Genomic DNA, 27965 nt, shown 5'->3' on the forward strand with positions numbered 1-27965 from the left:
TACTTAAGAAAAAGTGTTGATTATGAAATTTTGAAAATGTATAAAAGTAAAGAGAAATAGTAATAATGACCCCCATGAATCTACCTTTCAGCTTAGAAATTATCCATACTATTCTTATTTTTTTTAGTTGTTGACTCGCTCTGCTTGGTCCCACTGCAGCTCCAAGGAAGACTGGAGATGTTAGCTCAAAGAAAAGCTTTGGGTGACTTTTAATGTGCTCGGGGTCAGCTAACAGTTAGTGTCACATACACCCAAGGAGAAACTCTCAAACATCCCCATCAATGGTAAGACGTGTATGTCTCTGATAAGTCAATGGCCAAGACATTAGTACCTGGACAACTCTGACTCACCTCCACTGGCCCTTTAACTGATAACTGACCTCTTCCTTGTCAAACGGACATATAAATAGAAAATTAAGGCCAAAAACTGCAGCAGGGAAAAAGAAACCCAAAACTCTTGCTTCATTTCCTTTTTCTTTTCCTATTTCCTATGTCTCTCTCTTTCTGATGTTACCCAGTATACTTGTCTTTTTTGTTTCAGTAAAAGTGCTGAACTGTACCACTGAATGGCATTCCTTCCCCTGTGGCAATGGTATATATAGATCTCTGTGGCGAAAAAGATCACAATTTTTTTCCCTGCTCTTAGAATACATTTCAAATTCCTTAGGATAGCATACAGGGCCCTTTAAGGTCCATCCCTGCGTACCTCCAGACTCATCTCTTGAGTACTCCTGCCCGAACCATGGTTTGGCCATTCTTAATTCTCTACAAACCTACAGATGCCAACTCTCTTCTTCTCCATTCCTCTACATGCTTCTTCTGCTTGACCTGTTTCTGTCTTGCAACACCTCGTTCAAGTTTCACTTCCCCTGGTTTGGTGAAACTCTCTTTTGTCAAAAGGTGTCAATCTCTTCCTCATCTACGTTCAGGGAGCACTCTGACCCTATATCTCTTACAATAAACTATACTAGAGTTGCTTGCTTGTGTTATCTGCCTGCCCCAATAGATAGTTGAGTTTCTAAAGGGCAAAGACTGTGCTTCCACACCATACTCCTGCTTTTGCTATTTGTCCTCAGATATCAATACAGATGCCCATTGGCCCAAGAAGCCTCACTGGCCACCCCCTCCCCCAAGATTTAGTTAGGTTTGTTTCCTGTGTATGGCTGTGGTCCCCTGTGCTAGTGCTTTCATATCTCTTTCTCTTTCCTATTATATTAATCGCTTTTTGAGGGCAGGACCTAGGCACCTGAATAGATGGACCTGGCACCAAGTAGATTTCAGTAAATGTTTGTTGCTGTAAACCTGTCAACCTAAAAATGAGGTATAGCATATTCAATTAGAACTATCTATTTCTTTTTAACTGTGCATTTCACTTTGAAGCTTCAGGAAATAATTCATATTACTTTGAATCAAAATAAGCCTTCTACTCCCTTAAGAGTGGCAAGCTCCCTAAAATAGCAGAAATTAATACTTTTGTCTCCCTAGATATACAATGGTAAGGCTCTGTGTTTGTATATATTGTATTTGTATATATTGAAAGAATTTCCTTAACGAGTATTTACTGAAGGTATTCTATAACTGTCTATTCATTGTTTTAGGCTCTTTGGAGACACTAGTGAACCAAACATTGAAAAATGCCTGCCCTCATGGAATTTATATTCTGATAAGACAGAAAATAAACAAAAGACATATATGTTAGAAAGTACTACAAAGGCAAAGAAGGTGGAGAAGGGAGATAAGGAGTGTGTTATGTATGAAGTTTCAGTTGGATAAAAATGAAATCAATCAACTTAATTATTAATTCTATTTTGGCTATTGTCAGATAACTTACTGTTTTGTTTTTTCTATGTAGTAGAAAATATGCTATTTTTGATAGATCATAGATACTATGTGTTATTTATACTGTGCTAGGGGGAGTGGGGATCCAGAGATAAGTAAGACATGGCTTTTATTCTTAGGGAATTCATCCACAAGTCTGGGTAGCTGACATATAATACGGATGCTCTGAGTACCAAAATTCTGAGACAGTGTCAGAGGAGCACAGGTGAGAAAACATTCCATCAAGAGATCTCCTGAGCACAAACTCAGTGATCATTAGTGGGAAAGCATCTGGAAGCCTCATCAGGAAACTGAAAAACTGAAAAGTCTCAGAATCTGAGAGTATCATAGGCATACGCAAGCCCCTTTGCAAGGCATTCTAAAAGCATTAGGACCATCATATTTTTCAGAGCACACTGCATTCACCATTGGAGAAAGCCGGGGGATATGAGAGGATGCTCCTTTTTCTGTGTGGAATGAGAGTGGTGCCAATTCTAATATGCTTCTGACAGAGGTGACTGCCACAGAGAAAATGAGTGATTACTGGAAAGCAGAGTAGAGGTCTACCAAGCAGGGAGGTTAAAAGGGCTTCAGAGTGAGAGTGCCAGACTCAGATTACAGGGTGAGAATCAGAACCCACTCTGAGTTTAATTTTCCAGAACATGTGTATATGGAAAGAAGGAAGGCAGGGGGAGCCCTTAGGTAGAAGAGGCACAGATCTAATTGCTTTCAACTAAACCATCTTGATGAATTCCTAATGTCTGCATCAGATAAATGGAAGATCAAAAGCGTTAATGATATTGCCTTAATCAGATGCCAAATATAAAAAAATGAATAGTATGAGGTTTCCTTCTTGACAACAACCATGCATCCATCCACCCATGTAGTAGTTAGTATGACTTACTAGTGGGGGACCCCAAGAAAACAGGAAAAATGCAATTTTTTCCCTCTGGGATCTTATAATAGTGAAAGCACAGTAATATCCTAGAAGACAATAAAGGAGTTTTTCTTAAAACTGTTAGGAGATAGGGATGTGAGGATGTGGTTCCAGAACAGAAACAGCCCGCCAGTTCAGAGCTTATTTAACAGGTATTCCATGAAGGCAGATGCTGCTGGAAGTCTTTCCTTTCTCTCCCATCCAGCAAATCCCTATTTACCTTTCAACACCTTTCCCAACTTTCACTTCCCTGGGATGCCTACATTTTTTTGGTACCAAAAGTGCCAATCTCTTCCTCTTACATTGTTCTATGGTCTTTTGCATACATCTTTGTGACAACACATTGACTGTTCGTTAGTATGTCATACTAACTTCGAAAGAGCAATCCACTTTATTCATTCTTATAAAAAGCAGTCCTTTTAGTCATTCCTTGGACTGGCACACAGTACCTAAGAAAATGCTTGCCAAACAGTGAATTTTCAGGTTTGCTTTCCTCCCTATTTCAGTCTGTCCAACATAGTGCCAATTGCTTTCTTCTTGAAATACAATTCTGATTTTCTAGCCAGTGGAAACAACTGCCTTAGACTACCCCTGGGTAAAGGGTCTAAATTCCTTAGCCTGATATACAAGAGTCCCAGGCACCCTGCATTTCCAACCATGAAATAAGTGGTGTCTACAACAAAACATCTTTTCTACTCCCCTTCCAAAACCTGTGCAGAGGCCAAATGACAAGCTCTTACTTCATAGTTTCAATACTCTATTCCTACTTATTTGGTAAGATTCAGGGAAAGAGCTGCACTTTGACAGAGCCCTTCCTGATTCCCCAGCTAAATGCAATCACTCTATTTGATTCTGTTGTTATGGCACTCATCACCTTCTATATTTTATTACAGGCATTTATGTAGGTATCTAACAGACTGTATTTAATTAGAAGCTCATTTTGGGGTAGGATTTGAGTCTAAGTAATCTACATCCCTCATGATACCTAGCACAGTCCTTAGCCAAATTTGCTGAATAAGTGAGCAAATGGGATTCCTTTGTCTCATTCCATATTAGCGAAAGGAACTAACAACAGTGGTGCAGTATTTACTTTGTGCCAGACATGAGATTGGGCCCTTTATAGAAGTCAATTCACTCACTCACACTATACCTATGAGACAGGTATGATTAGCCCTGTTTTGTGGAAGAGAAAACGGATTCTGACACATTAAGCAAGTCACCCAGTCCCCATAGGTTACCTGGCGAAACCAGGACTGGAATCCACAACTGTTTTATTCTGAGGTTTGTGCTCTTCTATATACCTACATATGGTTTTGACTTGTCTTTGTATAATGTGTTTATGCATAATAATAAATAGCACCAATGACCTGACTGAAAACCAGTGGACTCAGAGATCAGATTATGATGATCATATACTTTCTTTTTCTTTTTCTCCAATTGCTGTCTAGATTTTTGACATTTCCATCTAGGTATGATCTGGGAAAAGTCTAAACAAGGTGACTAAATGCCTTGTAGGACTTACTACAAGGTAAAGTGCTTTTATATTGTCGTGTTCTCACTATAGGGGCAAGGAAGTGTATCAATGATTCTTCAATTCTCCAGTGGTGGAACAATTTATCAACATGTTTGCTATGTAGTTTCAGGCAATTTAGTTTTGGAAGGACAGTGATAAGCAATGCAGTTTGTGTAGCGGTTAATGCAGTCAGTGTTTACAGAAATGTTTTTGAATTAAATAGCTAACCACTAAAATATCAAATAATCGCCATAAATAAAATGTATTTTGACTTTAAGATGACATGTGCTCTTATAGGACATTTCTTCTGCATGCTAAGGACTATATAACAAATTAAAGAACACACATTTATGTGGATAAAAGGCAAAAATAAACTTTCCCCAGCAGTAATGAGGGAATCATCACTGACGGTTTGACATATCAATATTTCAGGAAGAATAAATGACTTTCATAACCACTTTTTTATCATATACTTATTCATTTTTTACATTACTAGAATACTTGGAAAAGGATCTATACTTTATCACCTGAAACTGCTTAAAGTATTTCAAAATATTTTAATAAAGCTTTTTGAATTATCAAATAATGTAACTTTTAAACAAATTTTACTATTATTATAAATATTTGCTCTTCATCCCTTGCCCAAAGGAAAACTATAAATCTTGTCTCAACTGAATGAACACCATTTATCATATTCATTTTGTTGTCAATACAATTATGAAAAGCCTTTGGCCTTTTCCCAAGGAAGCTGATTTGCTACTGAAACTCAATTATTATAAGCAAAGCTGGTACCAAGCCATCCTGTTTGGCATCTAACACAGCTTCCTGCATAACTGACACTTTACTCTCCACCACTGACCCTTAATAACATCAACGTCTATGGTCACATGGAGGAGACAATAGTTTCCAGTTCAAAACAAAACATTAAGTCCCAAGGCCTTCCATTTGCTGTTGTCTGCCATCTGCTGGACGAAAGCTTCACTTCAGCTAGGTGCCAAAAAGGAGCTTAGTGAGGAAATGGAAAACAGACTTAATTAAAAACTTAAATTACAATATGTTCTATGAATTTCAGGCAGTATCAATTATGGCAGATATTTATATTCTTTGACACTGAGGGGGAAAGTTCTGGACTTGACTCTTGGTTGGAACTGTGAGGAGGGAAACATGAAACAATAATTGCTGAGCATCCTAGAGTTGCAGCTTGGTTTCAAGATCACCAATTTTAAAGCACCCAAATTAGGCTTTTATGATTTTTCAAATAAATCAAAGTTTCTACTTTGTGAGCTTCTATTTATGTTTAGATAAATAAAAGGTCATATGTAATTTCAGTTTATTCTTCATAGTTAAAAGAATTTTAGAACTTTCCATGCTAAGAACCATAGTCCCTGGAGATGTACTTTGTATGCTGATATGAAGACATGGTTCTTCAATGACATGGAAAATTCCTATCTCTAACCCTTCTATGGACACATTTATCTGATGAAGTAGGTTTTAATAGAACTAAAAAATGTGAGTCAGTATTCAAATTAATGTTAAGAATTTTTTTTAATGTGCAGAGTTCTCCCTAAAACTCCCAAAGAGTTGCCCAGATACCTTGTAGCTGTGTTTTTGGCCTAACTGTGGCATCTGTAGTCAAAGGCTGCCTTTAAGAAGTTTCTTTTGCAGTCTAATTTATGAAGTTTAGATAAGAAGGACTTGAAAGGAGCAACTAAGAAATAGTGCAAGTTAAAACGTAAAATAGCTTTAAGGCTATGGAATTCTTATGTGCTGTAATAGTTTTAGGCATAAAGACATAGAAATGTATTACACTTACATGACCTGTATAAATTGTCACTTCCTGTTAGAATCAAGGAGGATTCATACGATATTAGTAAAACAATATTAGTAGCAACTATTTATGACTTCCAAATATGTTCCAGACATTATACAAAGTGTGTTACCTATTTTAATGGTCACAGTGAGCCATGATACTGGAGGTCTCCTTTTTCAGATGAGAAAACCAAGACTCAGAGAGGTAGACGACTTGCCTTGGTTTACAAGGTAAGTGGAGAGCTGGATTTCAAGCCTGGTCTGACACCAAAGTCCATGCTTATCTCACTCTTACGTAAAGAAGTATTTCTGTGGGGGATGTTTGTTTCTTTGTTTATGTTGGTGTTTGTACTAAGCCTTGGGAAAGGAAAAGTCAGATTTTATACCAAATGAAAAATCCTATTTATTTCCCCTTTTTTCACATCCATTAATATTTTCACGGTGGTTAAAAACTGCAGCATGACGAATTAAGCCTCAAAGAGATAAAGTAACCTTCTCAGCCCTGCTAACTGAGATGGGAGTAGAAGTTCAAATCTCCTCGAAAATGCCAAATGGTAAGATTCATTGATCCTAAGTTAAAGATAGTTAGCCTGATTATCCCTGCGATCCCTACATAAACAATCATTTGGGGATGTGATTTTTAAGTTGTCAATATTTAAAGGCACCAAAAAGTGACCTCTCTGAGCTGGGTCTCCAAATGTTGTGCTCAGTTATCTGCACTGCTGCCACTGTGCTGTAATTTTTAGCTGATTACACATTAGTTCATTTAGCTTTGTTTCCTCTTCCCTACTGTGCCATACTATTAAACGAAAGCGAGGGGCCTGGCATCCCTCTGTGCACAGAGCTGGTATTGTCACAGTGTAATAAGGATACATCCAGTCAAACAGCATGGTGTAGCTGGTCTTTGTGTTCAGTGCAAAGGCAATCCCTCGAAGATCTCTTGCCAGCCCGATCAACATACGCTGTCAGTGGGAAAGAGACACAGTAATTGATTTTCACGTTAGCACAGAGCAGATGGAGTAATAATCAGGCAATAATGACCACATATCTGATTTTGATTCATTAGCTAAAATGTCTCGCTCAGATCCCTTTCTACAGAAAACCGTAGACCCTTTTAAACAAACAGACCATCAAATCTGCTGACCAACTCTATTCTGCTTCTTATAAATTGATCTAAGTCATAATTCCAGCAGTTTAGGAACATTTAGATTCTTAATATACTGTTTCGGAATAATGTCCAATTAGAAAAAAAGGGACTTGGAGATTGATAATTCCAGAGAACAGAGATGCACAAGGTCTAGACATTAATAATAGCAAATTTTAACCACATCGGCTTGCATGAAATCAGTCCCACTACGCAATCTAGAGTGTATCCTGGAAGCACACTGGCATTTAAAGATACCTCGTGACTTAGGACAAAATAAAATTGGCCAGGTGACCTACTGCTACCATGACATACTGAGAAGGGCATTCACATTCCCCAAGCAAAGAAAAGGTGTAAGGAAAGAGATCTACAGTGGTTTTTGGAAGGCTTGAATTTGAATCCCGGCTCTACTGTTTGACTGTCAGACTTAAGGCAAGGCAGCAACTTATCAGTCTCAGTTTTCTCATCTATAAAAGGGGCTAATATTGCCTCTTTCACAGAGGCATTGTGAGGAATAAATTTCGTAAATTTATGTAAAAATGCCTAACAAGTCCCTGACATGTACTAAGTGTTTCATAAATATTTAGTTTTAGAGACACAGAAAAAAAATACTTGACTCTTAAACAAAAGAGATCTTATACTCTGGACTCTTAATTAAGCTGTCCTTAGGATGATGCTTGGGAAGAGAAAAAGGAAAACCAGGAACAGATGCTAGAATGTCAGAACAAAGAGTACAAATAAACATAATTGCAAAACAAGGATAATTGAGATATGCAACTGTGACTTCTGAAGGTACTGTTTCCGTAGAAAGATTCTGCCAGGAGATGGTCTCTGAACTTTTTCTTTTTACCAGATTTTCTTTTTCCTTACACATTGGTAAGAAATGAAAAGCTCTTTATAGGAAGGCCTTTAAATTACCACCAAGGACTTGGAAGTGAATCCTAAACCTCATCTTAAGGGCGAAATAACATCGCAAAATAGCAATGTTAATCTGTCAGAAATATCCGCAATTTCTGATCGTTCCCCAACACTGTGCTCGATATAACCGGAAGTCATTTATAAAATATTTAGTTTTTAACTGCCTATTTATAAAATGACAGCAATTTTAATTTCCGAATCTGTAAACCTGAATTTCTGTTTCTGCTTCTTTAAGTGACTCATTCTTTTTCCTCTCATAATCTCACTGGTCCTTATTATTCTAGAATCGGCTCCTTACAATTCTCTCATGTGACTTGGTATTTTTTTTTAAAAAGCCATTTTGCTTTTTATGTAACCCATTTTCATCACCTGGAACCTGTTCCCCTCTGTTGCAGCTTTCCACATTTCCTATAGCCTCCAGAACAAAATACGTCTTCTAAAAAGCCTTGGTATAATTTTATTCTGAGTATTTAGCTCTGCAGTCTTTCTACGACAGTGGGCTTTTTGGTCTGTTTTTATTACGAATACTTACAGGTTATAGACTACATTTCAAATAATTTTAAGTTTTCACATATACATCAGGCATGCACATTCAGCTCTAAACCGGTCAATGCGAACCATGAGTTTTACTTTCTTCATGCTTAGTGCAAAGGGCTCTTAAAATATCTTTAGACTATCTTCATCACATAAAAAAGGTTAACATCTATTTTATCACAAATTTTTCTTCTTTAAGAGATGCCAAGTTCATAAAAGTGCTCTAAGTGACTCAAATCTAGGAAATTACATCAATGTTTAATTTTAGAAAATGTTACAACACAGCAGAGAAAGCATGTAACAGTATAACAACTACCTATGTTTTCAATAGATTCAACTGGACAGGAAAATGCGGTGTTAATGTAAGAAACAGATTTATGTCCCAACAACATCTTTTATCATAGGCAGCAAGAATACTGTAATAATCTACACAGATACTCGCAACACTAAGGGAGTACTTTCTTGGTAGCCAAAACATACCCAGCTCTGTTTTGAGGCAGGATGACTGTTACCAGAAGTTCAACCAGACTACTAAGCAACCTTAGAGAGCAAGAGGTTGTCTGATTGAAATTTAGGGAAGGAGGAGCCACGGTTCACCATCTCATTTAAAACTGTTTAGAAGGATTTATTTTAAAAGTTGCCTTTCTTCTACAGTTGGTCCACATTTGACTGATGTGTAAAGTGGGAGGCTCATATGTTTTCAGTGAGGCTGTCTTGGGGAGCTGGATTGGTCTGGGGTTTCTAATCTTAAGGATTCCTTCTGGATAGTTCAAGTAGAAACCGCTTAGTGCTTCAGTACGCTGTATGGTGAACAGTTGTCTGTGTGCCAAGTGTGAGACGAATGGGCCGGGAAACAGCTGAAATGCGGCTCCTTCCACCCTGACCCCCAAAACAGGGTTTCTAATGGAAAGTCTGACAGACCCTTTACTGTAGTGGCACTACTGGGGGCAGCTATAATATTATCCTCATAATTCTACTATATAATAACAACAAAGAAAAAGAAGGTGAAGGGTCATTGTGCTTTGTCTTTAGAATTAAGATGGCTGTCTTCATCCTTACAGCATACTCTTAATTCTGGAGACACATCTTAATAACCTCTAAATAGTTCCAACAAAAGAGCCGTGTCAGAGGAATGAGCAGGCCCCAAGGTGTTTCAACTGGAGTGTTTTCATCTGCCTTTATTGCTCTATCCCTCTCCAGAATTAAGGCAATAACCTGTGATAAATTATTCAGGAACTGCTACAGGGATCAAAGCAAAATCATTCTGTTAAAGTGCTGTTTGCAACATTTGGCACTTAGTGCGAAAACTTTTAATGTGCGCATGCTGAAAATCAAGGATTTTAAATAATTTAACGTTGTGGAGTTTTTACGAAGGGCCTAAAGATAGCAGGTTCCTATTTAACTGCTCCTCTTCCTCTGCGAAGTTTTCATTCATTTTCCTTAAACTCGATGACGTCATGGCCAAATCAAAAATGATGTATGAGTCAAGGGAGTACTGGACTATATTTTACTATGGACACGATTATAGGGGAAACACATATATTTTGAACTAATGCTTTAGAGCCAGGATTTGTCACAGCATTTTCTTTCTTTTTCCCTTTACTGTGAAGAGAAAAAACCCAAGACAAAAATTCAATGTTCTCTACAATTTTATTAGGACTAAGTAAGAAAACAAAGCTATAAATTTAAGAGTTTCGCAGCATTTCCTCCCCTCACAACCATATTTCAATTTGGCAACACAGGTCCTCGCTGCTTATGTTCATCCTGAAAGCTGCATTTGAAAAATATCTATAAATAGGGAGTTAGAAAATGCTAGTAAGGGTTGCAAATTAAATGAATTTGGCAGTCCTGCGGCATTTTCATAGAGATATTTTAACAGCATCACCTCCTGTGGATTGGAATACTAAATACTTTATTGAAGAACAAAACAGAACTGTTTTTATCTCTAGTACTTGCAAAATGAAGTACCTGAAAGCACTTTTGCATGTATTATTTATTCATCATGATAGAAAAATAGCCTTAACCTAATAAATTACATTTAAAAGCATTTAGTGCAAAAGTTTTGTTTATGATAAAGCAACAGATTTAGTTCTTTATCGGTAGCTTAAAGCACCAAGTTTTCTTTATACAAATTAGACAGATGGTGCTTACAGTAGAATTTACTAAAGGTCTGTCACAACAAATGCAGCCAAGCTGCATATTTAATCACTGCAGAATCTTGTCTACCTGCAGCTGCCAACTGCTAATCCAATTTCCCTGATAAATGTGGCAAGAGACACGATCAGCAATAAAGAGCATCTAACTCCATTTTCCTGCAGGGCGTCTTTTGATGAACATTTAGGACGGAAGCACGGAGTGCACTGTGTGGCCCTGGTTCGTGGCAGCTGCATGCATTCTGAGGCACAGTTCTCAGGTTACTCACTTAATTCTGCCACTATCATTACGTTGCTATTGATCTCAGTAGCTGTTGCCTACACAGCATTACTCTAGATGAAGCTGAATCAGGCAGTTATCATGCATCAAACTTGCTCAAAAGCCTGGAGATTTCCCCTTAATTACTTGTGATTTTATTTGCAAATACCGTTAAAGTGTAATCAAGCAGTCACTTTCCAGGGTCGTTAAGAACTTGCTGGTTTAGGGATATATCACTAGAACTCCATTAAAAATGACTCTAGGAAGATGGTTTCTATCAAAGTAGATGGGATTCCATCAAAATGGGCTTGGAGTATAATGAAATCTTCAAATGAGACAAATGTAATTTTTAGAAAGATGGTGTTTTCAACTCCACTGCTTCTTTCTGATATAAAGGGCACCAATAGCTTTAGAGCTGCAAAGATGTTGTTGGTCCTTCAAAATATTTGGAAGACACCTAAAAAATACAGCTAACCTGAGTAGAAACTCTGCTAAAGAGTTTTAGCAAGACTATGAACACAAAGAAAATCTCTAAGATCCCTTTTGGTTTTAAAATTCTATGACTACCGCATGTTGATAAACATTCATTTCAAAAACTCTATTTCAAAAGGTATCGCATTTGGCTAATTATTTTTTGGTAGAAGAATTACACTAAAGTAACTACCACAGGCCATTGTTTTACTATCTGGCTTCTTACTGCTAATTTTTTTTTTTTTTTTTTTTTGGTAGAGAGAGGAGAAGCCATGCAAAATGACGGTTAATATTTTTGACTTATTCCAAATAACAGTAAAATATGACTCGAACATCACCGACAAAGGTGCCTACATCCTCTAGAGTACATTTATTAGTCTTTTAAAAATAATAATCAGTGTCAATCTATTTAATATAGCCCAGATACATTATGATTTCAGAAGATGCTACTCCTATTTTGCAGATCTTGTGTTCCCCACCCCCCACGTTAAAATATGGGACTGTTTTGTCACAAACAGCTTGCTGCACTTAAGGATTTTACTAATAAAACATAATGTTGTCTTAGATATTATGACTGTTGCCACAGCTGAACTGACTTGTCAAATCAATCCTAATACGGCTCCCACAGGCACATAAAAACCTTATTTAGCTATCAGTTATCCTAATCACTTTGTTCAGTTTAAGAATGCAATACTTCAAGACCAGCTCCTATTTATACATATATGCCTAGCCATTTAATAAAGTCTTGATTTATATAAATTCTTGTTTAAAAAAATATTTAGAGATGTAGTGTTTTAGCATGTGTATGTGTGTGCATTCCTCCATATAAATATGTTGAGGCATACAGTGCAGGGTGGATAAGGGAAGAGGGATGTTTAAAGCAGTGTACCCATGAGAAGTGTTCTTTTAAAGATACTAACTGCCACAAGAGGTAAATCATCTGATTGTAAACTATCCAAAATCACTCGCTGACCTCAAAGTCAATTTGTATAAGAAACTAAAGAAGTACTTACATGAAAAGTACAACTCAAAGCCACATGAAGCTGAGGAGGCAAAAATGACGAGGCGTAGAGCACATACAAATATGCAGAAACCTTTTTGTGGATCTAGATAACCTAGAATGAGCAAAATCATCTTTCATCACGTTTAGGAACAAACCCACCTTTACATCTTCCTGTTTAAAGTTGTTGTTGAATATCTGTAATATTGTTTCAAAAGAGACGGTAAGAGGCAGCATGAAATTCTCAAATTCGTCTTCGTCTTCGCCTATTACAAAAACAAAAGGGTCACCATGGTTTAAAATGCATGCTAGTGTACATTAGCCTAGGCAGCGAGTGCTTCATTCAGCCTCAGAAATGTTCCTGAGAAGGGGTCAGCCTGCATTCACACTCATGCTGCATTCTGTACTTTGTTTGGCTCATTGAATATTCTGGTGTTTTGCCTTCCTTCTCTTTTGCACCAAATGAAATACCAAAATTACTTATCAGCCTTTTTTTTTTTTCTGGCTCTTTATTGGATCAAACAGACTCATGCCCCAGGCATCTCAGCCCTTCAGTTCTTGTGCCCCCAGAGCTTCCCCAATGCCTCAAGGAAAGCCTCTTTCAAAGCCTCAGAGACAGGGGATCTTTTTTTCCCCTTCTCTTTAGGTGCCAAGGCCCTAAAGGGCTCACAGACTCAGGTGCCCAGATAGCTCTAAGTTATTATTCCCTTTTATTTATGTTCTCTTTTATTAATTTGTTAAATAGATAGCAGGGAAACTTTTATCTGCCAAATAAGATGGGGTCCCTCATGGGTCATTTGGATTTTAAGTACATTCTCCATGGATTTTAAGTACACTTCCACTTGCACTAAGCTTCCTTTCTTTATAGAACTGAGCCATTTACTATTTTTTTTTGCCATTTCCTCAAAGATTCTATCAAAGCAGAATCTTCACTTCAAACATGGATATGCACAAATCGCTATTTATTTTTTATTAAAAACTTGTATTTGAGTATAGTTGACAATGTTAGTTTCAGGTGTACAACATAATGATTCAACTTCCCTACAGTTACGCTCTGCTCACCACAAGTGTAGCCAGAATCTGTCATCACACAACACTATTACAGTGTCATTGACTATATTCTCTAAGCTATGCCTTTTTTTTAAAAGATTTATTTATTTATTTATTTATTTATTTATTTATTTATTTATTTATTTATGATAGAGAGAGAGAGACAGAGACAGAGACACGGGAGGAGGGAGAAGCAGGCTCCATGCAGGGAGCCTGACGTGGGACTCGATCCTGGGACTCCAGGATCACGCCCTGGGCCAAAGGCAGGTGCTAAACCGCTGAGCCACCCAGGGATCCCCTATGTCTTTTTTTTTTTTTTTTTAAGATTTTATTTATTTATTCATGAGAGACACAGAGAGAGGCAGAGACACAGGCAGAGGGAGAATCAGGTTCCGTGCAGGGAGCCTGATGTGAGACTCGATCCCAGGACCCCAGGATCACACCCTGGGCTGAAGGTGGCACTAAACTGCTGAGCCACCTGGGCTGCCCTAAGCTATGCCTTTTATGCCATGACTTATTCATTCCATAACTGGAAGCCTATATCTCCCTCTCCCCTTCACCCATTTTGCCCAACCACCCCCCTTACCTCCTTTCCCTCTGGCAACCATCAGTTTGTTCTCTGTATTTATAATCTGATTCTGCTTTCTATTTGTTATTCGTTTTTTTTTTATATTCCAGCAGAGTAAAATCATATGGTACTTGTCTTTCTCTGACTTATTTCACTTAGCATATTACCTTCTAAGTCTATTCATGTTGCAAATGACAAGATCTCATCCTTTTTTATGGCTATGTAGTATTTCATTGTGTGTATATGTGTGCATGTGTGTATATGCACCACATCTTCCTTATCCATTCATGCATCTATTTATTTATTTATTTATTTATTTATTTATTTATTTATTTATTGTGAGGGGGGTGGGAAGAGGGAGAGAATCTCAAGCAGACGCCACACTGAGTGTGTGGAGCCCAATGCGGTGCTCCATCCCATGACCCTGAAATCAGAACCTGAGCTGAGATCAAGAGTTGGATGCTCAACCTACTGAGCCATCCAAGTGGCCCAAGGGGATTCTTTTCTTTTATTTTTAAAAATATTTTATTTGAGAGAGAGAGGGAGTGAGCAAGAGCACATGAGTAGGGGGGAAGGGCAAAGGAAGAGAGAGAAGCAGACTCCCTGCTGAGCAGGGAGTGGGGTTCGATCCCAGGGCCTGGAGATCATGGCCTGAGCCAAAGGCAGATGCTTTAACCCACTGAGCCACCCAGGTGCCCCAAGGGGTTTCTTTTAAATGAGAGCTGATTCTCTCCTTCATCCTATGCCACAGGGAATTGTGAGCCCCCCACTCTACTGATCAAGAAACAGGCAGAGAAAGGTTAAGTGACTTACTCAAGGCAGCATACTTAGGAAGTAAAACTATATGGTCCAGACCTCTTGATTTCCATGCTATCAGTTTTTAAGTAGAGCATTCGAGAGGAAACAAGATGTCAGAGAAGAGTCAGTGGTTCTTAAGTTTGGTCCTTGACATAGCAGCATCAGCATCACTTGGGAACTTATCAGTTGTAAATTCCATCCCAGGGCTACTGAATTAGACACTCTGAGGGTGGGGGTCCAGAAATTTGTTTTAAGAAGCCCTCTTGGTGATTCAGATGCATGCAAATATTTGAGAAACACTGGTCTATACATCATTCTACAGATAAGTAAACTGAGGTCCAAGGTCACATAATACAGGTCAGTGGCACAATCACGTCTTCAGACTGTTAAGGGGTGGCTGATGTGGCTAACCCTGATCTTCTATTACTTCTCTTTCCCCTTTAACCTTATGCACTTTGTTTCCAGAGTCCAAAGGAATCAGGGACTTAGCTTTGTTCACAAAAATATCAAAAGGCCAATGAATCTCTCCTGGTATGCTGTTCTAAACAAGGGTTAGATCTCTTAAGGGAAGGGGAAGGTGAAAGGGAAGGCAGATCAAATTATAATCCCTGCTCTGTCAATTGGTTATGCAACCAAGCTATTCCTTTTAGTTACATCCTCTGTCCACTGGTGATAATGTTAGAGACCTTTACAGAAAGTCTTTTTTGTTTGTTTAAAATTAGTCTCTCACTTTATTTATTTATATATATATTTATTATTGGAGTTCAATTTGCCAATATATAGTATAACACCCAGTGCTCATCCCATCAAGTGCCCCCCTCAGTGTCTGTCATCCGGTTACCCCCCCCCCCCCCGCCGCCATATCCCCTTCCACTACCCCTTGTTCATTTCCAGAGTTCCAAGCCCAGGTGAAACAGCAGCTCTCCCAGTCTGAGCTAAACTCGCCAGCAAGTACTCTCTAAAGCCCCACTGTAAGCATTCCCCCTTCCCGCTGTGGGTTCCCACAGCATTTTGTCTATTCTTGATGATAGGTAACACTGATCAGGCTGCCTCGAATTTACAGATATTTAGGCATATAGCTAATAACATTAATAATACTGCCTAACATCATTCCACCACTATCACCATTTGATGAGGAGTTACTATGGGGATTAAATGAGATAAAATTTATAACCTGTGTATGTAAATTATTAGATCTGTCACCTTACACTGATGGTATCTTTGGCTTTGCTTCTGAAGAGCTAAGACTGTACATCTTTGCATTTCTCAATGAAGGAGAATGATGTAGGCAGGTAAGGCTCATCAATAAACAGACCCAATGTCTGGCTCCACCACTTACTGTTTAACTTTGGATATTCACTAATTACCCCGAGTCTCAGTTTTCTCATCTACAAATAACGATAAAAATATCTATCTTTGTGAATGTTAAGTGTTATAACACATGAAAAATAGAAGATGCTCAATAGGGCAGCCTGGGTGGCTCAGCGTTTAGCACCTGCCTTCAGCTCAGGGCATGATTCTGGAGACCCAGGATTGAGTCCCATGTCAGGCTCCCTGCATGGAGCCTGCTTCTCCTTCTGCCTGTGTCTCTGCCTCTCTTTCTCTCTCTCTGTGTCTCTCATGAATAAATATAATCTTAAAAAAAAAAAGATGCTCAATAAATAGTAGTGGTGGTTGCTAGTATTACAGTGTTAGCACCTGGCATTAGTGCCTGGCATGCATTAGGGAAATACTGTATTTGAATGAAAATTTTTAAAATCCCTTATTTTCTTAATATCTGACATGAATAATACAACAGCTAATTGAAGTAGACACTATCAAATCCTTATATATGTACATATTTAAACTATGTAATCTTACTCTCCTAAAATAAAGTATCTTTTTTTTTTAAGATTTTATTTATTTATTCATAGACACACACAGAGAGAGAGAGAGGCAGAGACACAGGCAGAGGGAGAAACAGGCTCCATGCAGGGAGCCCGATGTGGGACTCGATCCCGGGTCCCCAGGATCACACCCTAGGCTGCAGGCGGTGCCAAGCCGCTGCGCCACCGGGGCTGCCCGATAAAGTATCTTCTAAATATGAAATTACTAATGAGAATAGTGGTAACCATCGCTGCAGGCAGGTAAGGGCACAGGAAAGAGTGTATGCTTTGAAGGTTCTAAACTTGAATCCCTGGCTCTGCTACTCGTTAGCATTCTGATTTTGGACAAATGATAGCCATTAACATTTTTGTTGTTTTGAGGTTTATGTGGACCTAGAGAGGTAATTACAGTGATCAAACAAAGTGTGATCACCAGGTTGTCCCCCAATGTCCTTCCTTTGGGAGCAAAACTTTCCATAGGTAAGGATATTTCATCAGAACAAAGACAAATTCAGGACTTTAGCGTTCAACCTTTCATTTAATACATGGAGCTACAGATCAAAAAGATCAAAAAACTTCCTGACTCATCTCCTTCCTCAACTGAAGTTTGAAGCTTATAGGAAAATCAAGGCACAGAAGACAAGCCACCAAAATGTGCAGGAAGAAGTCAAAGAGGAAATACAGAAATGTGAACAGCAATCCTACTTAAAATGTTACATCCTCAGAGATGCCCTCCTTGACCTCCTAAAACATTACTGCAAAACTCTCTCCCAACCCCCACCCACTTTCTACTTCCATCATCTACTTTAGTTTTCTTATGGGATTTACTATGATCAGACTATATATTCACATATGTATTCATGGTCTTCTCTACTAGAATGTAAGCTGCTCCTTGGTGAAGGAACTTTGTCCATTTTGATCATGACTCTATCCCCAGGGACTAGAAGAGGGTCTAGCATCCAAGAAATAGTTGTGTAGTAACGGAATAACAATAGTTATTTCCTGAGTGCTTATTATGTGAAGGCAATGAGTTTAATACTTGATTTACTTAACAGATACCTTTGTGGTTGTTCCTATGTTTTAAGTACTGCTGCAAGTCATTAATGGTCCCAACAATCCTATGGAGTTGTATGGTGATTTTCCTTCATTTACATGTGAACAGGGAGGTGCAAAGGGATTCTGTGGTTTACTCAATGTCCTCGGTCTGGTAAATGTCAGTAGAGGAGGATCTCCAATTACACTATTTACTTTCAGCTCATGGTTTTCTCCCGGTCTCTAATGGGGTGGAAGGTATCAGAGGTGTGGGCATTGAAGTCAGGGTCACAGAATCTTGAGTTTAGAGCTGCATGAAGTTAGAAGAAGGTGAAGAACAATTTGCTTGGTTCTGGTAGGCAGAAAGGAATTTCTCAGCAATCATTTGAGTTCAAGTTAGGAAAATATGATACATTGGTGGGTTATTTCTACAAAAATGTCTATGCTTCAGTTAGCACTGTTCCTCTCTTACTGCAAGGTGATATGTTGTATAATCTAAGCTGGAAAACTGGTCATTTCTTTTTATGTCATGCAAATAAACTCTATACAACATCTATTAGAGATTTTGTCCATTATGTCACCATAAAAAGGAATGAAGTAGCGAGACATGTTAAACTATGCCTGAGTCTTGAAAACATTATGCTTGTGTGAAAGAAGATAGACACAGAGGCCACATATCACATGATGCCATTTACATGAAACAGCTAGAATGAGCAAATTCATAGACAGAGAAGGTAGATTAGTGATTGCCAGGGGCTGGGGGCGGGGACAGTAAGAAATGACTACTTTAAGATACAGGATTTCTTTTTGAGGTAACAAAAATATTCTGGAATTAGATAAGGGTTATGGTCGCACAGCCTTGTGGGTATTTTGAATATAATAAATACCACTGAACTAGCACTTTAACGGGGTGAATTTTATGGCATGTGAATCTCAAAAAAACCCAACACCAAAACAAAAAAATACCACCAACAAAATTCTCTCCACCTTTAAATGTATGTAGAAGAGTAAAACTTCTCCTTTCCTCAAATTAAAATGCAAATAGAGGCTGGATTAGAGGGGATCTGGAGGAGTACTCAAGGAGCGGCTAATAGTACAAATAATTATGGTAATAAGTGATGAGGATTTATTATATAACTATTGTGTGAAATAGTTTGTTATTAGTGATAAGTTACTATGGTAGGCTGAATAATGGCCCCCCAAAGATGTCCATGTCCTAGTCCTTGGAATCTGTGAATATATTAGGTTATAAACAAAGGGGAATTGAGGTTGCTAATCAACTGTCTTTAAAATAGAAGATTATCCTAGGTTCTCCAGATGTGTCCAGGGTAATCACAAAGGTCTTTGAAAGTGTTAGAGAAAAGAAGACAGGGAAAACCATAGAGATGGCAGCATAAGGACTTGACCTGATATTGCTGGAGAAAGGAGGCCATGAGCCAGGAAAGCAAGTGGCATCTAAGCTGCAAAAGGCAAAGGAACAGATTCTTCTGCAGAGCCCCAGAAAGGAACACTGCCTATTGACACCTTGATTTTACCCCCCTGGACCCATTATGGACTTCTGACCTCCAGAGTTGTAAAATAATAAATCTGTACTATTTTAGGCATTATATTTGCAGTAATTTGTAATGGGAGTAACAGGAAACTGATATAGTTAGTAAAGGTCAGATCTAATGTTATGAAGCTCTGTTCCAAACTATGGAGAATTAAGAGAATTAAGAGAATTAACAAGGAGATATAGAGGCAGATGAGTGAGGAAAATAATCTACTTAAAACCAAGCACCAGGCAGCCCAGGTGGCTCAGTGGTTTAGCGCCGCCTTCAGCCCAGGGCCTGATCCTGGACACCAGGGACGGAGTCCCACATTGGGCTCCCTGCATGGAGCCTTTTTCCTTCTTCTTCTTTCTTTCTCTTCTTCTTCTTCTTTTTCTTCTTCTTCTTCTTCTTCTTCTTCTTCTTCTTCTTCTTCTTCTTCTTCTTCTTCTTTCTTTTCTTCTTCTTCTTCTTCTTTTTTCTTCTTCTTCTTTTTTCTTCTTCTTTTTTCTTCTTCTTCTTCTGCCTATGTCTCTGCCTCTCCCACCCCACTCCCGTGTCTTCTCTCATAAATAAATAAAATCTTTAAAAACAACAACAACAAAAAACAAGCACCAATGGGTCATATCAAAAGAGCAAGTGACTTTTGCAGGCCTATGCCTGCATCATCTGCAGTTCCCCAGTGCTTTGTTAGAGTAGCACTTCTCAAGTTCTATTAGAATAAAGTCTTGAGAAAGGTGCTTGACTCCATCTAACCTGGGCCAGAATTTAGTTTTCATTCCAATTTCCCCCTACATAGCCTAGGAGGAGTTGTAGCTGGCTGTGATAGGACTCAGCTTCAGGTAGGGCAGGCTGTTTTAGAACCTGTTAGGAAGTGTCATCAGCTCCTGCTTCTGGAGGAAAACAATAGCCCAAGTGCTGAAGTAATAAAGGTACTGAACTTAGCTCATTTTGAGGCCTAGTGTCAGTCATGCCCCTGATTGCACATTCAATAAATATTTGTGTCTTAATTAATTAATATACACTGAGTGCTTTTTTGTGATAGGAATTGTTCCAGGCCTTTTCACACATCTTTATCTTATTTAAAGCTCCTAACAATTCTTTAAGATAGATATCTCCATTCCATAGATGAGAAAATTGAGGATCTCTTTAATTCCTCTCCCTAGGGAACCAAAATGTTTATTTTAGTTCTCAGAAGAAAAATACACTGCCCATTGTAGACTTTTATATTCCTTTCCTAGGAAACCTACCCTAAAAGTTTCATCCCTGAAGCATCTCATTCCCTGGGGTGCTCTGGACTCTCTACCCTCAAAACCAGGTAAGTTATTAAAACTGGATCTGGACTTAATGGGCTGCTTTCTGCCTACAGGGCCGGCTAATTAGTCTTAATTATCTCATTACAGATTCTAAGTATTTCCAGCTGCTTCTTTACCCCTTACTGCCCAGTTCCCCTGCCCCCCCCCCCCCCCCCCCCCCGCCCATGACTATTTTCTAGATAGTCTCTGCCAAGTCATGGACACAGGTGATATACTGATACATCCTTCTTATCTATCAGAACATTAGTTATTTCTGATCAAGCTTCACACTTGCTAAACCCTTCTGGGACATCTACCTCTGTGTTCTTTTTATCCATGAGAATACATACGCTTTGGCCAATTATTAAGACATGAGGACCAATTTTAAAAACTACATTTTGATTTTCATTGACCAGAAAAACCATAATACACCTATATAGAGCAAATAATAAACATGAATCTATCTGTTTACTTGATAGAAGCTTGGAAAGTAATTCCTTCTCCCTTCTCACTGCCCTCAAGCCTCAAATCAATCATTCAGTCCAAACAGTTCAAATAAAAATGACAAAGAAAAAAGTTACTTTTCCTAATTGATTGAGAATATGAAAGGTGAAGTCAGTGTAGCAGAAGTGAATGAAAATGTGTGGTCATAGGACTAGAGGTAATGTGACCTTGCGCAAGTCATTTAGTCTCTCTGAATCTCACCTTTTTAACAGATAAACAATGCAATAATAGCTATTTCACATGGGCTGTTGTGAGGATCAAATAGGACAATGTATGTGAGAGTGGTTTGCAGACTATAAATTTATAAACAAATGTTAGTTTATTATTAAAGAAAAGGAAAGTTTCCTTTCTCTGTGTATTTTTACTTTTATCATTAGGAGCTATTTCTAGAATACTCTTCCCTTTTTATTCAAGTCATTTACTTTTTATTTAAAACTTCTCAAATTTAAGTGAGAGATATCTTCAAGTGTCAATTATCTATTAAAAGCCACAAACGTAGATGAATACTATAGCATGCTTCTCCCTAAGGAGAAAATATCTCTTAATGTCTATTAGTAACATTTTAATACTAGCATTCCCTTGATCATTAAAAGATATGACTTTTTCTTAGAGTTTGAGGGTCTGAGGAAAGTAATGCTCACTCAGATCCTATCAACATGCTCTCAGTAGTTCAAGATAGGGTACAATCATAAAAAGGCCGAGGAAAAGCAACTGTTAGTGACACCAAGGAAAACCAATTTTAATGACGCTGAGTAATTCTAAGTTTGTGGTTGGTAAAAGCTTAATTTGCAATGAGTAATATTTAGTTCTCCACAAAACAAAGAGCCTTGTTGTCGTTCTTTTCCACACTTCCCTTCTCCAATATTTGTCAACTGAATTCACCTCTATTCAAATTAAACAAAATAAAAGGTTTAAAAAAAAATAGAAGGTTTTATTTATTCAAGTATTTTACACTGAACAGCTCCCTTGAGGTTCTCCATTTACTGGCTTGGGTAATATTATCTTTCCTTTAGTTTATTAGATTGACAAAGTTAATTTAAAAATAACCTAGGGAACTTTAAGTGATTCTTGGAAGGGCTAACATGCGTGCACATATGGACAGTCACCCATCTTCTTCTGTATGTATGTTATCTTGTGAAGGGAGTTTTTGCATTAATTTTTATAATTTCCTAGGATACAGAAATACATTACCAACATTAAATATCATCATTCTGATGATGAAATGCTTTCAATTCTGTTCTATATACAAGTGAGCATTTTGTCTAGTGTAGCCAAGGAGCAATTTGATAAAATGGTACAACTGTTTATTGCCAAAAAAAACCCCATTTTCATCTGAAATACAACCTGGAGCATATAGCATCTAATTAAATTCATTCAAAGTACAAATTATTGAATAGAAACCAAAATGCATTTCAAAGTAAACACCAATCAATGTGACACCCCTTTTCTAATCATTCCAAAATGTGCATGTGGCTCATAAACAACATACTCAGTTTAGTTTGTTAGATTCAATTAGAATATGCTTTACATTTCAGTCCAAGAATTATAACCCATGCTTTGCAACCAGGTTGGTGAGGTGTTTCTTCTATTTGATTCTTACAAAAAAAAAAAAAAAAAAGTCAGTGATATAAAAAGTTTTTTCCTAATTTTTTTTTGTTTAATTTGAGAAGAATTCTCATTACCTAATATTTTCACTTCTTTCATTTAATGCATGGATCTGTGCTTCTTTTGACAACAGCACCATCTCTTTTTCTTTTGTTTTCATAACAGTGAATACACAATAGAAAACTAGAAAGCCACACACACAGGAACTCTGGCAGCAATGTTCCAGTCAACCTAGTTTGTGAGACAAGGCTTCAAATAATAAAACTGTGTTCAGCAACACTCAACAAATGATCATCTGTAAAGTAATAACACTTTGAACAGAGAGCAACAAGCGACTAATCGAGCCCAAGAGTGGCCAACTATAGCTGATCACTTGTGAAAGTAGTCAGCCACTCGATTTGTTTTGTCTTGGAGAGGCCAATGATCAAAGCTACTCGCAGAAAGTACCTGGCAGGAATTGATGATTACAGAAACCATGATGATGGCATCCTGGTTATAGTGTACTTATGTATCATTCATTCACTAAATATTTACTGGGCACCTACAGGGTAGCAATTGGGAGATCGGTGCTAGAAAGCATGAAAAAGGCAAAGTCCATGCCCTGAAGGAGCTCAATGAATTTTGAGAAGAAGAGAAACTCTGGTTCTTAACAAGGAATAGAAGCACTTCCACAAAGTCAGTTTCTATTTCTCCCAAGGTATCCAAAATGTATTTCCAACACACCAGATATTTACCTTTTTTTTAAAAAAACTATGAACTAAAAAAATATCAATTTATACTTTATACTGTTATGGGTTAAGTAATTCAAAGGAATCTAACTCTGAGAAACCTAATAAGATCCCTTTCCAGTTATTCAAATTTATGTATTTTATTTCAGCTTCTCATACCTTACAGCTTACAATAAGCAATACTAAATAAAAGTAGTCTTCAAAGTGGCAGCATGTAATGCAGGGTCTTTCTGGGCATTATCATGACTCAATTAACATCACAAGGATAAGTGCAAGAGTGTGGTGAATACTGGTAGCGCTGTCTTGTTGTTGAAGCTACCATGGATTTATGGAAGGTTCTTTTGTCTATGATGACTATATGAGAGTGGAGCTTGAGCTACTCCATTTCCAGGTCCTGAAAATGTGTGTGACATGAACCTAATTCTAGGAAATCTCCTCCATCCAGTTCTCTATGATTTTGGTTGCCCCATTCCTTTCACTGTCTGGCAGGGTCATTAAAAGAGCATTTTTATGGCTTTCCAAAAGAAATTCAGTCTAGACAAGGGTCTTCGTTAATGCTTGGACAATTGGGAGGAAAGCAAGAGGGCAAGCTCCTTGAGGGCAGGGGCCTGTATGCCTGGCTGGTTTCTGTCCTGCCCCTAGAGCTCACAGCACAGCGTGTTCTCTAAATGATGACTGAGGAATGACAGAGTTGGGCTGCTCCTCTTCCCTCTAGTGCAGCAGCCAAGAGGTAATACAGGCCAGTGTGCAGTATGCAGAGCTGTCACTCAGATCTCCCACTTGCCTAAGGTAGCAGATGATTGGGTTTTGCATGCCTGGTTTACACTCTTCAAATATTTATAGACAGTTCTCTTTGCCTCAAGCCCTCGTTGTCACTTAGCCAAGTTATACATACACGGCTCTTTTAATCTTTCTTTAGAAATCAATCCCACCAAGCTCCTTAGTCATTCTAGATGTATTTCTCTCAACTTTTGGCTGTTTGTCTCTTTGGTAATTTATTCTGTTGAAATGCATGAAAATAATACAGATGTGGAGCAGAGGGCGGTTTAGTCACCTTTTTACTACAAGGAGGAATGTCTTTTATGGGCAAAAGAAAATTATCCTTTTTCCTTTTGGATGATCATGTTTTTAAAAATTCATATTTAAGTTGATGGATCAATCAATACATTGCAAGAGAAAGGATGAAAAAAAGTATCATCAGTATTATATATATTCTCTAACGATGATATTGTCATTGATTGAACTCTTTCTTGTGTCTATAAACTGATTAATTTAACCTGCAGTATTCAAACATGGGGGGAAAATGGGAACCTGGAGTAACATGGTCACCACAAAGAGACTTAAGTGCCCATCCTCAGGTACTGTCTATCTGTGGATAGGTCTAGCTAACTTCAGCTTTTCAGTGAAAAAAAATTTTTTAAAAGTTCTATTTTTTCCCATTATAGAGTAATACCTTAAAGAAAATTTCAAATAATCAAAATAAGAAAAAGTTACCTATACTTCACTACCACAAAATAACATTTACCATTTTTAAAGAATTTCATTTAAGTCTCTTTTGGATGCATTCCCCACCCACACCCCAGGCATGCTCATATCATTTGCACAGTTTAACACCTAGCTTTTTCACTTAATATTAATAAATGCCATGTATTGCATTGTTTTCAAATCCCAATTTTAATGACTACAGGCTATTCCATCAAGTAGATGTGCTATAATTTTACAATTCCCTACTGCTCGATATTTACATCGTTTCCATTTTTTCTTTAGGTTAAATGTCATTACAAAGAAAATTTTTGTGTGTAAAGCTTTTCTGCATTTAGGACTACTCTTAGATTCATAGCAGTAAAATTAATGGGTCAAGGATACAAAGAAAATAAATCCTGAGGTAAAGAATTAATGTAGGTTCTATTTGAAGTGAAAAATATCACTTTAAATACAAAGATTTGTCTTTTGGATCTGATGCTCAAATCATAGAAGGCTGTTGAAAACTGTCAAAGCTGACAAATTCTAGTCACTTAAGTGTGGTGCTCACTAGTATTCTGCTCCTTTAACTGCACAAGTATATTGCTGAGCCCTTATTAATCAAGCATAAATTCTTAACCTTACCTAGATCTACCATCAGAAGGCGAGTGAGGGCGGTGTAGAAGGTGGTGCGGCACCTGAAGTCGCTGAGGCTATAACTGTCACTGATTCCAAGGAAGGGGAAGTGTTCACTCTAAAGAAAGCAAAGAGCATCCGAAGTTACTAATGCTTTACCTAAACTACGCAGAAAATTCTAGTTACGAATTAAAGGAAGTAAGACTTACCGTGTGGTTTTTTAGCATAAATTTCACAGCATCTATCTTCACTAGTTTTTTTAAAAGGATATAGGTAATATAAGTTAAGGAATCTGGGGAAATATAATGGTCTTATCAACAGATAATAAGTCACAAAATAACACTGAACTCTAACAGTATCAATTTCTATTTATGAAGAATCAATATTATTTCTAAAGAGTATTCCTACAGAAATATCTTTCATTGTGTTAAGAATGATAATCCATTATTAACCAGTGCAATTACTTTTCCTATCTTATACATATTCTAGTTATGGAAAGGAAAAATGAATTTTATAATTAAGACAAAAACTTCTTTACTATTAAAGCCTTGATGGTAGAAAATTAAAACTGACCCTTTTTACATTTTTGGATATAACTTGAAAACTTCTTTTCACTTAATATTACTTCATAAAAAATAATTATAAAAGACCCATAATAGACTATCCAGAAAGAGAAAATTATTCAATTCTAAGAAACAATGGGCCCACTGAGTAGAAATCTAAGGAAATTCTGCTTTAGATGAAGAAGATCAGAATATAATTAGAAAGATGTAGCCAGGGATCCCTGGGTGGTGCAGCGGTTTAGCGCCTGCCTTTGGCCCAGGGCGCGATCCTGGAGACCCGGGATCGAATCCCACGTCGGGCTCCCGGTGTATGGAGCCTGCTTCTCCCTCTGCCTATGTCTCTGCCTCTCTCTCTCTCTCTCTCTCTCTATGTGACTATCATAAATAAATAAAAATTAAAAAAAAAAAAAGAAAGATGTAGCCAACTGCATGTCATCAAGTGTTGGAGGACAGGTTTAAATAACCTAACATTTCTCAAGTACCTACCAGGTGTGAGCCATTTTGCATTTGTTCATTTGCCTAATCTTCACAATTATACTGTTAAATACAATTTCTTATTTCTAATCCATAGATAAGAAAATCGAAGTTCACTGGGCAGCCCGGGTGGCTCAGCAGTTTAGCGCCACCTTCGGCCCAGGGCATGATCCTGTTGACCCAGGGTCGGGTCCTGCATCCGGCTCCCTGCATGGGGCCTGCTTCTCCCTCTGCCTTTGTCTCTCTCTCTCTCTCTCTCATGAATGAAAATCGAAGTTCAGAGAAATGCAGTTACTTGTCCAAGATCATGCAGTTAGGACCTGATACTGCTTGAGATCTGAACTGAGGCTGCGTTGTCTCTACTGTACCACATTACCACCTCAATAGCTCATCTCAGAATGAGAATAAAGTTGAGAAATCATAAACACTGTCGCAAGGCCTAAATAATTTCTGGTGAATGCTGCCATCAAAGATGGGTTGATGAATTTCTAAGACTAGTATATAGACGCCCTCTTTTCTTACTTAGTCACTCAGGCATGGGTGTAAAAGAGCAGAAAAAGCATTGAACACAAGTCAGAAGAGCTGAGCTTTTGGCTTGACTACACCATCCACTCAGCTCTGAGTCTGAGTACTCTACTCAGCCCCTCTGGGCCTTAGTTTCCCCCTCTAACAAATGAGGGTGATACCCAAACCATCTTACAGGATCATTGTGAGGATCAGATAAGGCAAACGTCTTCGCCAATTATAAGTCCAGGAGGAAGATGCGAAGATGCAGAGAAATAACACGTACAGAATGTTTGCTACTTGCAGGGTTAATTCTCACAATCCCAGGAGATGGGCAGGATCACTTCTGTTTTTCTGATTAGGGAACAAATCCAAAAAAATCAAGTGAAATTTTCCAAAAGACAAACAGTATAATTCGGATTCAAATCCCTCTGCCTCTAAAGCAACCATTTCAGTTGCATTTTAAGCACATTCACTTTCATATTAAGACTGTAAACCTTTCTAAGGGCAGGGGCCACACCTGTGCATTTTCTTCAGTGCACTGACACCAGTGGGTTCTCAGTGCGCTGTGTTTTTCTGGCAGGCTGAAGAGGAACAAGATTAGGGCGGAGAGGCAGGAGGTCTTTCCTTGTGTACAAAGATGAGATTTGATGATTTTTCCCCAGTATAAATCACCGAGCAGAAGAACTGCCATTCAAACTTCACTCAGTTAAACAGGGGCGGGGATCAATAAACTAAGAAATATCTTAAGTAATTACCAAATACAATTCTCTTGGAATTGCAAAGTTAAAAGTGACA

General features: G+C 38.0%; 1 protein-coding gene across 7 annotated transcripts in view; it reads right to left on the reverse strand.

Annotated features, from left to right (window-relative positions):
- The window catches only part of RANBP17 (RAN binding protein 17), a 301345-nt gene that overhangs the window by 58324 nt on the left and 215056 nt on the right, over positions 1–27965 (reverse strand). For all 7 annotated transcript variants that reach the window (XR_007410239.1, XR_004814857.2, XM_025434993.3 and 4 more), the window contains 4 exons: positions 25836–25899; positions 25636–25744; positions 12718–12821; positions 6950–7038 (listed from right to left, as the gene is read on the reverse strand). Coding sequence is in view for 5 of the 7 variants with exons in the window: in XM_025434993.3 (XP_025290778.1) it covers positions 6950–7038; positions 12718–12821; positions 25636–25744; positions 25836–25899 (366 nt within the window). In the remaining 2 variants the exon portion in view is untranslated. The remainder of the gene's footprint in view (positions 1–6949; positions 7039–12717; positions 12822–25635; positions 25745–25835; positions 25900–27965) is intronic.

This window comes from Canis lupus, chromosome 4, assembly GCF_003254725.2.
Source record: "Canis lupus dingo isolate Sandy chromosome 4, ASM325472v2, whole genome shotgun sequence".
NCBI classification, from domain to species: domain Eukaryota; kingdom Metazoa; phylum Chordata; class Mammalia; order Carnivora; family Canidae; genus Canis; species Canis lupus.